The 12,444-nt window shown below is 40.1% G+C and overlaps 1 protein-coding gene across 1 annotated transcript in view; it reads left to right on the top strand.

Annotated features, from left to right (window-relative positions):
• The first annotated feature begins 400 nt into the window (after nt 1–400).
• Nucleotides 401–12,444, top strand: part of znf236 (zinc finger protein 236) — a 56,197-nt gene continuing 44,153 nt past the window's right edge. The window contains exons 1-6 of the mRNA XM_022753248.1: nt 401–452; nt 1,951–2,090; nt 4,923–5,087; nt 5,198–5,376; nt 6,917–7,047; nt 8,487–8,659. Coding sequence (XP_022608969.1) covers nt 401–452; nt 1,951–2,090; nt 4,923–5,087; nt 5,198–5,376; nt 6,917–7,047; nt 8,487–8,659 — 840 coding nt within the window. The remainder of the gene's footprint in view (nt 453–1,950; nt 2,091–4,922; nt 5,088–5,197; nt 5,377–6,916; nt 7,048–8,486; nt 8,660–12,444) is intronic.

Below are 12,444 nucleotides of genomic sequence, written 5' to 3'. Positions count from 1 at the left end.
TGGGAAAGTGGTCTGTGACCTTTGGACCCCACTGTATGCACATGTTCCTTACATATTTTTAAAGTAGGGCATTTACATTGGATTCAGCCACATTATTTTAGAACAGGAAGAACAAAATGACAGAAATAACCAGGTGTACACCATCAATGTGCACATACTATAAATATGACATTCATTAGTTATTCACAATTATAACGTATCCCACTCCCATTATCAGAAGAGCTACAACTTGTTGTTTTTGTGTGTACCTGTATGCATGTACAATGATACAAACGGTAGATGTCTCCCTACTCCGTGCAGCTGTGTGTCTTCATGGGTACGCCGCTGCCTACAGATGACCGAGAGTCGCCATTTTGAAAAGCAAATCGTTCACAGCACACCCGCCCTGAGTACTGGAACTATGCCGCGGGGCCGGCCTCGCAAACTGAGAGTTAAAAGCAACGACGAAACAGGTAACAAGTACCAAAATGCAACGAATAAAAAATACCGATTATGGGCTATCCAAATAACCTGTTATTGACTGGATAAACATCTCTGTAGCGTATATAATAACACTTCAATGTAGTGTATATAGTCCCCGGATATAGTATTGCGGGTGGGCTTTGCTTTGTGCGGCGAAGGAGTGATTGAGGCGGAATGATATTAATAACATTTCGGTGCCTCTTCTTATTGGCTTCCAGTCTAAATTGGTGTCCGTAAGGGGAAGAACCGCGATGTCGTATAACGTTAGTTGATGTACACTGTTTACACCTTATATTTGTTTATTTGTAATTCGTCGTTAGCTTGTTGTTGCTAACTAGCTCGCTTTGCTATCGTTAGCTTCGGAGCTAACACGCTATAATATTGTCCATTGTTACTTTGATCCCGTGAAGCGCTGTTGCGAGGCTGTCCAGCTGCTGATGGACCAGTTGTGTATGGCCAGAACAAGTTGTCACTTTCACGAATTAACATGACCTAAAGAAGTATTGAAATGTGTTATCGGAATGCATCCAGGTTGCTAGCATGTTGATGCAAGCATCGGAATACAATATTTAGCTTAGTATGTTAACCCGTTAGTCGGATAACTTATCTGTAACGTTACCATGTGATTGAGATGATGGGTGAACTAACTTGACTGTCAACAAAATCAACACAACGTCACATCAAACACAAATTTCACATTGGATTCGTGTCCTATAAATCAAGCACACACTGAGTTGGTCTTGCCTGTAGCCGTGACAGCGAAGATGGGCTTGTGAGCCCAATCTGTTGAATACCCAACAACAGGTTCCCAGCCGAAACGTGAAATAATCTTGTCTTTTCCCGAGACTGTAAATGTACCGTGTACTTTAAGCTAATAGAGTGAAATCAAAGTCTAGAATAGTTTCTGTCATTGATTTCAACCCCCCTCTGAATTATAAAATCTTTATTTTCCTTCAAAACCTACATCAGACTAGACTAATGTAGACTAATGTATCACTAAGCTCTGATATTTTAGTGGGTATGATTGTCTGAAGTAGGAAGGATATCACATTAATCTAAATGAAAACAATCTAATTTAAAATATTGTTTATAGGAGAAATATCTGCAAGCTCAGTTCAGTACTATTATTTTCATTATGAGCTTTGGTCCACTGCTATCCTACTCTACTTATTTCTGAAACTCATACTCATCCCTGCACTTCAAGGAACACTGAATTAATGCGGATGCCAGGTGATGCCAGGTCATGTCCATAGTATGCAGCCACTTCAATATCTAGCACTACTTTGAAATTTTCCAGAGAGGATTGTCATATGATGTATCATATACTGTATGAAAAACACTACTCAGATGCAAACAGTAAAGCCACCGAGCACAGCATCTGTGTAGTTGAAGATGCACTCTATCGTATACTTGAACTATTCCTGTCAGGAGAAAGCCTCTAAAACCAAATCAAGATATTGAAGTGTTCTCTGTTGTGCTTCTCGTCAGATGTGGATCCCAGTGAAACTAAAGGGGAAAGTTTCAGTGATGGAGAGCTCAAGGACAAGAAGTGCACGATATGCTGTCAGATCTTCACCACTGAGAGTCAGCTGCAGAAGCATCTCCGTGAACATGAGGTCAACGATAAGGCAAGTACAGCACGGAGGTGACGGCAGTCAGCCATGACAAAGAAGTGAACGTGTAACAGTTTTTAACCTTTATTTATCCAGAAAAAGTAAGCAGAGCATGCTTGGTCTATGGCATCTGCACATGTATTTTGTATTTTTTACAACATTCAAACATTCAAATTTCTCTTAGTGGGACTGCATCCATTTGTTGTTGGTCAAACAGGTGCCCAGTAGAACCACACTGTTATTATTGGCCTGAAAACAGCTACCCTGGAGCAACTGAGATTTAAGTGCTTTGTATAAGGCCACCTTCAGGGTAGTTTTCATAGTGCTCTGACATAGTAATTTAACATAAAATGTGATCTGCAAAGCAAAATATTTATTGGGTAATTGCATTTCCACTGCAGTTAACAGCACCAATGAATCACAGCTGTTTGACTTCCAATTGTGATGAAAAGACTCATATTTGTTGTGCCTATCAATCAGAAAGTTCAGCAAGATGCTGTCGTATAAAGTCAGGCACCACGAGGCAGCTGGACAAATGGGAGATGTGATGGAGGTAGGGGTGACAGCATGCAAGCCTTACAGCAGCAGTAAGACTCATCCGTGAGGTTGTTAACCTGTTATGGATTACCTTCACAAAGTACAACAAAAAACTCAACACTTTGTAGGACTTGAGGAAACTCCTAATTGCACAATTTCACCTGAAGATATTAACTGACTAGGTGTAGTCGGAGCCGAAATGGATGGCATATTGATGTCCCAGCTACAGGTTGGATTTGGTGCAAGCTAGCGGCTTATCGTCAAAGCTGGAGCTGTCCTGGATTTTTCAGCCCAGATGATTTTTCACAATTTAGAAATTTTAAACTACCAGATGCCATTGCTTGTTTGGCAGCCCCCAAATGTCTGGAGCTTTCTGTTACCAGCACCACGGTGGACATTGTCCTGGATCTTCGTCATGCAGGACATATCTGGAGTCATTTACTCGCCCGTATGCACAATTACATTAGATCCACACAATTTTGTATTGCCACATGCTTTCACTTAACCGGAGTGTTTACTAATATTGAGGATGTGAATGAGCACAGCCTCAATTGAGCTGATTGAATAAACTGCTGCCAAATAAGACCTAATGCTGGGTTGTTCAAGATGTGTCTTGTTGTGCTGGTCAAAAGCAAAGCAGCACAAAAGCGCATGCTCTCTGCTTCTGAAGTTTGAATAGTGGAAACTGTCATGAACCTGCAGTGACACAATCTCAAACCTGCATGAATGGAAAATCAGTATGGGAGAGTTTTAGTAGTTGTTCAAATGTTTAAACTCACTTGATAAGAATATGTGAATGGCTGCTGACTGGATTCACTATGAGTTATTCCAGGGAAAAATGCATACATTTACTGCTGCTGCTGCATTGCATTGTTGTTGTTTTTTTGTGTTTTGTTGCTGTAGAGAATTTACAGCAGAACTGAAACTGAAATTTTGCTGAGAAGGGAAGAAGTTGTTTATCCAACCCCACCTCACCACCCCTGGCTGGGGTCTCACACTCTGTGTTGGTCAATAACCGTCTTGAATAGCACTGTCAATATTACTAGATGTTGACTCACAGCCACAGTCTGCTGCAGCGGTCACTTGCCAGTAATAGTAAATCTGATTCAGTGGCCTTTTGAATCAATTTCCATTCCCTCCTACCACTTTATGTGCTCCTACATAGGGAAATCCTAAAATAAACATTGCAGTAACTCAGAGACGTTAATAGCGCTTGAGTCATCAGATGAGTCAAAGGGTGCTGCTAATTTTTCATTCTTGGAGGCAGATCACGCTTTATAATGTATGATAATTATCATGTGTTGATATACTGTGTGAAGGATGTTACTGCCCATCAAGGAGCTACAGTGTGATGATGTGACTCTCTTGGAGTCGGCAGAGTGACTGGACTGATTTGTGTGGGAACTTATTCCTCTGAGGAGCAGCAGATGTTTTTTTGTTGGGGAAAATCATGTTTTCTAATAAATAATGCATGTTTTTAAAAGTACACAAGCAGAATAAATGTGCAGTAATTAAAGCTGAGTAATGCAAGTTTTTATCGTTGCTAAGTCTCTCCATTTAGCAGTTGCTTATAGCTCCAGCAACACTCACATCTTTTCAAATCTTTTGCCTTCTCCCCTTTTCCGATGCACTACACTTGCTGTCTCGCTGCATCTCTCTCTCTCTTTACTGAAACTAAGGAGCTTGGTTTTTCACTCCATGCTATTAACAAGAACGTTGAGTAAGGGAAACTCTCTGCTTTGGTCACCTCTCCTGACCATCTCTTTTGGAATGAAAATACAACATCTCACTTCAGTTGCACCTCTACCAATAGTTGTGGGCCATTTCAATTTCAAGGCCACTGTCTTCACCTACACTGGCACTTTCTCTAGACTGAAGCGCGGTACCCTCAGGGTCTGCCAGTCTGAGTGAGACTCACCGGTGTCAGTGTGTTACTCTCCGCCATCACACGATTTAGAAAAAACTTTGAAATGAAGTCAGTCGGCTCCTCTTATAGAAATGGAATTTAATATTGGAGCTATTTCTGCCTCATTAGAAATATTTTTTTACGTTCTCTGGAGATATTCTGTACTTAAGCACTGCGGTTTTCTGTCTTTTCTGTCTCTTCCCTTAACAGCAAATGTAGTTGCTTCAGTCAGTTAAAGTAGCACACTGACTGAAATGCAATATGGACTCCATCTGCTTTGTCTATCCACACTGTCTCCAGCGGGAGTAAGAGTTAGCGGCTACAAGGACTGTATTGCAGAGAGAGGTGTGAGGTCTATTAGCATTATTCACTGTTTATTTGAGTCGTCTTCTCTTCCTTTGCAGCCCCATCGATGTGACCTGTGCCCACAGACATTTAACGTGGATTTCAACCTCACCCTCCACAAGTCCACACACACCACCTCTGACTTCACCTGCCCCGTGTGCAATAAGAAGTTCTCCCGCATCGCCAGTCTCAAATCTCATATCATGCTGCACGAGAAGGAGGAGGTTAGTCGCCTCATCTATCAAACATCAAACCGTCATGATTTACTTTCTGTATGCATAAAAAAATAGCTTTTTTTGTGTCTCCTTTCTTTACTTTGTGACAACCCCTGCAGAATCTGATCTGCGCAGAGTGTGGAGATGAGTTTGTTCTCCAGAGCCAGCTCTCTCTGCACTTGGAGGAGCACCGTAAGGAGCTGTCGGGCATCAAGGTCTATACCTGCAAGACCTGCGAAAAGGAGTTCAAGACGTCTTCACACCTCAAGGAGCACACAAAGAGTCATGTCAAGATGAGGTCAGACAGGGATTCACACATTACTTTATTACATTTGACCGTGTCAGGTAGAAAACTGCTTGAGTCTAACAGCTATTAAAAGGAAGTAGTAGGATCTTGTTCTAGGCACAATTTACAATCTAAAGACATTCTTGTGAAAATCTTTTAGGTGGGCTAGTAGCAGATTTCATTACAAATTGTACAGAATGACACTACTGAAATTTTTTGTATAATCCTCCATGATGCAGGCATTATTTCCCTGAAGATTCTGATGGTGAAAAATATTCACTAACTGTGGTCAGGGATAAACCTCCATCCCTCAATAATATCTGAGTTTCTAAATGCGTGTATTGACCGCCTGTGGACACACACAGACGGTCTTGGCATTTAGTGGAATGAAATAACTGCACTTTTGTACTTTATTCTTCAACCTTGTAAACTGAATTCACTTTTTTTTCACAAGCATCAATATGTAAATGTTCAAATAATCCTATAAAAGGGCAACTGTTCTCAGAGCTGTGTGCAAACCTTCTATAGGCCGTTACCAAGGTCAAAAACTGGACTTGCAACAGCAACAATAACAAGAAAAACTTGGAAGGATGTCTCGAGTGCATCTTATTCTGTACATGTGATTGGATCTAAAACTAGCGACCAAAGAATGTCAGTACTGCAGACAAGTGAAGGCAACAGAAAATACCCAATCAACTGAGATGGTCAAACACCATAGATCCATAGTCTACGAATTTGGCATGTGACAATATATTGTGGTACAATGCTCTGCAATATAAAAACACTACTAAGTGCACTGTGAAACTAAAAAAAAATTGGTATAATAAAGTGAATCTAGTTGAAATTCCAGCCGATGTGCCTTCACTTCAGTTCAAATCCATCAGAAAGAGCAGTATAAAAAGCTAAGAGCAGGGGCTCTTGAAAGCAATGATTAGCACCTTATTTGTTTATATGAGACAGTGCACATTAATCGAGGCTAATGTTAACGGCATCAGTGTAAACATGGCAGTGTTAGCTCAACAGCAAATTTGCACCTATAGTCCGGATGCATATAAAAATGATAAAAAGCAATTTCTATGTAATAAAGTTACAAAAGTAAGAGAAACTGGAGGAAATGTCACACAACACTTTGTCCTATCAATCCTAAACCAACAATACAGTCAGACAGATATAAAACACCACAAGTTAATATATGAAAACATCAGATCATTGATGAGTACACATCTGAGAAGAAAATAACTTTTCAGTCACATTTTGTTAAAGATGTCACACCAAAGTGTGAGTCTTTTGTGTTGCACAGTCTCATATTTTTAATCAACTTAAATCTGATTGGTGACTACAAACTGCTGCGCAAACATTATGCAAAGTGACCATGTGCTGTCACAGTTTCAGTTGCACCTTTTTGTTCCATGGTGCAGAAATTACTATAAACATGTAAAGGATTTGTGTATTATTGTGTATTGCTGTGATTTTGATAATTACCTGTGATCCTCTGTCAGTGCATGTTATATAAAAGCATTTTGACATTTTTTGGTGTTTACTCATTCCTCAGGCCGCTCACCTCTAGCTCCAGAAACTACAAGAAAAACATTGATCGCAGTGGGTTCACAAACAGCTGCCATCACTGCGGAAAAGCGTTCAAAAAGCCCAGCCAGCTCGTCAGACACATACGAATACACACAGGTGAGTGAAAAGCACTGAAGCGGGATGATATGTGTAGGTTATGGAGATATAATGCATATCCAGTGAGTCATGCTCAGAGGAATTACTGTAAAAGCTCCCAAGTGGATGACGCTGGTCTGCAGGTTCTGCAAAACTTGAGGGGGATCTTTTCCAAGGTATGGGTGGGATGTGGCATCAGGCTCAACAATAACCTGCTGTCCCGTATGTTGTGGGTGCAGCAGGAGAGTTTGTGGGCGTGTGGGCAGTGCAGGCACAAAAATGAGAGTTGCGAGTTTTCTCTTTTGATTTCATTTTTTTAATGGCTCCTAAATTGGATTCTAGGCAGTATTGCATAACTGAAGACTCACATTTGTTTTTCTAAACTGAACTTTCTCTGATGAAGTTTTCTTCGATACTCTGACTCCAGACATAAGCCCACTGACTCCTGAGTGGTATGCTGTGTTCACACTCCATTTCTCTCCGTTTTAGCTCAATTTATCATTTAGCTGCCATGCAGAGATGTTGTGTGGGTAGAATTTCAATATGCTGCTTAAATTCTAATATTCTTGTGTTTCTCTGCGGTTGTTCAGCTGCCCGAGTTCAGGCAATGTAGCCAGTGGCTTCCACCCACATGTTGTTTACACATCATCCACATGTTAATTTGTTTGCTCTGCTGGTTGGCTGTATGAGTAATGGTGGATGGAGTTGATTCCTCTGTGCTTCGAATCTCAAACAGCCCTTAAGCTGATGAGGTGAAGAGTCACTTTGGGAAACTACAGAAACACACATAGAGACAATATGCTCTCTCTCTCTCTCTCTCTCTCTCTCTCTCTCTTGCTTTCTCTCTCTCTCTCTCTCTCTCTCTGCATAGTCAAACTGATATTGAAATTAGAGCGATTTCATTATGCATTACTATAAGAACAGACTCAGTAGTGGATTTGTTGAGTATAAGTCCTAAAGATTGACACAGCCATGGGGGTGAGCGATGGGGGGGGGGGGAGGGGGGGGGGGGGGGGGGGGGGGGGGGGGGGGGGGGGGGGGGGGGGGGGGGGGGGGGAGGGGGGGGGGGGGGGGGGGGGGGGGGGGGGGGGGGGGGGGGGTCATGTAGTTTATTTTCTGGCTAAATTATTAAATTAATTAAAAAAATGTCAAACTCTGTTGAAACGGTAAAGGAAACAACATAATTTTAGCAAAATTCAAACATTCAAGTAAGTTTTTTAAAGTCAATTCTGCTCAAAAGACGTCACAATCATTTAGTGATCCACTGCTGTAACCTGCCTCAAACGTTGCTGTAAATAGTCCGAATTTAACAGGAGAGAGTGATGTGTGAGGATATCTTAAAGAGGCACCCAGCCATCACTATTTTCATTTTATTTTGAAGTTATTCATTTAGATTCTAGAAATTACAATTCCAGCCTCTTGAGAGCTCCTGTTTGACCTGACCTTGCCCTTCTCCTCAGGTGAGAGGCCCTACAAGTGCACACATTGCGGCAAGGCTTTCAACCAGAAGGTGGTGCTGCAGACTCACATGGTGAGACACACTGGAGAGAAACCTCACCTCTGCATGTTCTGCCCTGCTTCCTTCTCCCAGAAGGGGAACCTGCACTCCCACGTTCAGAGAGTTCATTCTGAGGTAAGAGCACAGTACTACAGGTTCAAATACAGATTTCAGTCTTCAAATACTGCATTGGAAATATCTGTGTGTGATGTGATGCCATCTGTGTAGTTGGGTATCATAGCAATATCATTGGCTTCCAAAAACAAACAGCTGTTTTTTAACAGTGTAAAAAGATTTGTGTTTTGTTATAGTGCACTTTCATTTCACTTTCATGTATTCAGTTTCCGTCACTGAGTGAAAGAGAAAGGCATGTACAACAGATCCATCACTACTTGAATCCTCTGAGAACTGAGAAACAATTAGAAATAAAGTGTTGTGTAGAGTGTTATGACAACTGAGAGATTATGTTCTGTCTCAGTTCTTTTGATTCCTGCAGCTTTTATTATCCGTGTAAGACAGAGGAAGCAGGAGGAACCTTTGCATATTTCGCACTAAAATCTTATTTATTTATTTATTTATTCGTTAAACAGACGAGCAGATGTTCCCCTGTCAGGTTCTTGAATGGATTGAATATGCTAAATGAATGAGAATTGATTTTGCCATTTATTTTGGGACTTTCTTTAAATACCTGTGAGAAACTTGAGATCAGGGCAACTGATTGCAGCTGTTGCTATCCTTGCTATCATTGCTGCTATAATTGGAGAGAGATTTGTTAATGAGGCCTTTCAAATGACACCAGGTTTTTCTGGTTCAGTTGTTCCCTCCTTTTTTTCCTTGCACATCTCCTGTGTGATATACGGTAACGATACGGTTGTTGAGAAAATCAAAATACAGACACATACCTTTATTTTAGTGGTTTGGTTTTTTAGTGTATTTACTTAGTAGTGTATTTACTTTACTTTTAGTGTATTTACTATTAGTATATATATACTTCTACTCCAACAACTACTTTTTACTCCAGCCAACTTAACTGAAAGCTATAGTTATGATTCACTTTTCATAGACTAAGATTTTACACGTGAAACTGTGAAATTATAATCTAAATACAACTGTTTGGCTTGTGACTCTTTATAATCAATCAGTTCCTAGTAAAACTTGATTGATTTTAGATAATTACTAAAGTATCTTACCAGGCTTTGGTATTCCACGGTCATCTCTTTCTGGTTGTTTTGGTCATTGTGGTCTCTTTTTGTGCACCTCCCTCTCTCACGCACTAAATTGCCAACCCTCCTGCTCACAGCTTGTTACACCGAATGCAGCAGGACACCGTGCCATATTGTTTGTCTGCTGGAAAAGGAATGGGGTGAAATTGCAGCTCTTTTTTCCTCATTTGGTTTTTCGTCTTTGTAAGCACTTCACAGCAGCCAATTTTATAGAGCCCTCCTCATTTATCCATCCTAATTTAGCCTGGACTTTGGTCTCTAATGGTGCTCTGTCACTGTGGTCACTTCCTCTCAGTCCCAAACCGTGGCTGAAAGGTCTAAAGAATTGTTGACATCAAAGTCCTCCCTAGGTACCCAAATGTTCATGTTGACAGATAATGAATTCTCCTGTGTGTGGATGTCCATTTGTAGCGTTTGTTAACAAAGCCCGTTAAAGGGTGGATTGATAGTGGTGGGAGTAGCGCCTGTTTTCCTAAATAATATTGATAATTGGTTTTCGACACCTGCAAAACTAATGACATTCCCATCAGCCTGAGCTATATTTTGTATTGAGTGCTAATTAGCTAATGTTACCATGCAAACACGCTAAATTAAGATTGTGAACATGGTAAATAATGTGCCAGCTAAACATTGGCTTTTTAGCATTGTCAGTGTCCATCACAGGCAACACTGTGACTAAGCACAGCCTAGGAGAGACGCTACTCCGGCTGTAGAGTCTTCTTAGTTAAGATCTGTGACTCCCCATAACACATTCTTCAGTGGCAAATATTGTATCCCAGTCAGGCTACTCTACAGATCTGTCCCAGGTGACTTCAGATAATGTAATGAATACACTTTAAACTAATGCAGTCTAATAGAGCTGTCCTGCCATAACTCACTTTAGAGGCTGGAGTTTGTGATGCCATTGAACTGCATTGTGTTATACTGGTGTTTCAGGTGTTTCTGTTATTTTGTTCATGCCATTTATATCAGTGAGGAAGGCTAAATAACAGAAACCTCTGTTTTGTTAGTTTTAGCCAGGTACACCTAATAAACTGGCAACAGAGTATACTTCTAGTGATTGTGTTTTTGTAGCATGAATTGAGGCTACATATAAGATTACATCCTTTTTTTAGAGAAACTATTTTTGTAAGTTGGCACTTTGAAAAAGTGGACCACACACATGCTAAACTGTCACGTGTATCAATGAGAAGGTAGAAATCTAAACTCCACATCCTGTAAAGTTAAAAACTTTAAGAGGTGTAGTATTTATTAAGATCATGTACAGGAAACATTAATAAGGCAGTGTAAATCACAGTGGATACTGTATATACATAATGAAACACAGTAATCTTCAGGCTATTGAAGTTCCTGTGAGTCTATAACTCATTTTCAATGTCCTCTCTGATGTAGTCGGAATCTTTAATTGTAGACCATAAAAGAGTCAATGTCTGTCATAGGTTATAATCCCCAAATTTGGAATTACTTTATAAATATCTGTACTTATGTAATGAACAAAAATGACTTTCAAGCTGCTGACTTAGTTATACATCTGACAAAGAAAAACAGGAAATTGGTGCAACCATACAAACATGTGCACCTCATCGCACCAGTGTGGGAGTTTTTAATGGTCCTTCTTTTAGAATTGACTTGAGTCTGAATAAAAACCCTCACACTGAATTCACTGTGTTGAGCGGCCAGCTTGATTTCATACTTCAGTACATATTTGATTGATGGTTTTCCCTTGTGTTCTGGTACACAGAAAAAGTGTTTGTACATTTACACAAAACGTTACATGGTCATTTTCTTTGAGTGGTTCATTTGGTGAAATGGGCTGCTGAGTTCACTTTTTCTTACACTTTCTCTTTGTCTTTTTTTTTTGTTTTTTTTTTTTAACAAAATAGGTACGAACGAATTGAAGTATGAATGTATTTTTTTTTTTCTCGCTTGCTAATATGATTGTGTGTTCCCTGCTAAAAGCCTGTGATGGGGCCGGATGATTGAATTACCTCTGGAAAGCCAAACAGCAGAATAGTTTGAATAATGCATCTAATTTTCGCAAGTGTTCTTCAGCTTTCCTGTTCCAGATAGAGTTTGTCCTTATGATTGACTGACATTATGAATAAATCATGGTCAGGCATTATTTGCAATAGATTTCGTGAGCCGATGCTTACTAAAGAGCAATGGGAGTAAAAATGATCATGGTTAAATCCAATTAAGTGTTTGGTCATGTAGGGTGTAGGCATGTTGAGACACTGTCTGGATATGAACGGCATCTGAAATCTTTGTTCATCACAAATTCGGGCAGAAAAAGTTGTTTTTTGATTAATCTGTGATCTGCTGAGGAATATGAGTCTACAAACATAAGTGGAAAGTTGACCTCTTTTTACTTTGTTTGTTTTTTCATTACAGAATTGTATGTTTATTTATAAACTAACAATTCAGCAATCTCAATTTTATATGAAGCCCTACTCCGGTGAATTTATGGCATTTGAATATCATGTGAGTCATAAATCATGAAGCTTCCTCAAAACACTGCAACGCAGAAAGTGATGTACAGATTTTAAAATTTGAGTCTGTAGTTGTATGCCCTTTAAGTACTTTATGTACAGTATATAGATTGTAAGTAATTCATTAGCAGTTCCAAGAGTGTGGGTTTAGAGAAGCAGCCAGGAGCACCGACACAGAGGCAGAGCGCTGTGCTGCTGTGCTGCTGTG

The sequence above is a fragment of the Seriola dumerili genome, unplaced genomic scaffold, assembly GCF_002260705.1.
Source record: "Seriola dumerili isolate Sdu_G_001 unplaced genomic scaffold, Sdu_1.0 BDQW01000191.1, whole genome shotgun sequence".
NCBI lineage: Eukaryota > Metazoa > Chordata > Actinopteri > Carangiformes > Carangidae > Seriola > Seriola dumerili.
The sequence above is the reverse complement of the archived record's forward strand: the minus strand, read 5'-3'. Positions and strand labels throughout refer to the sequence as shown.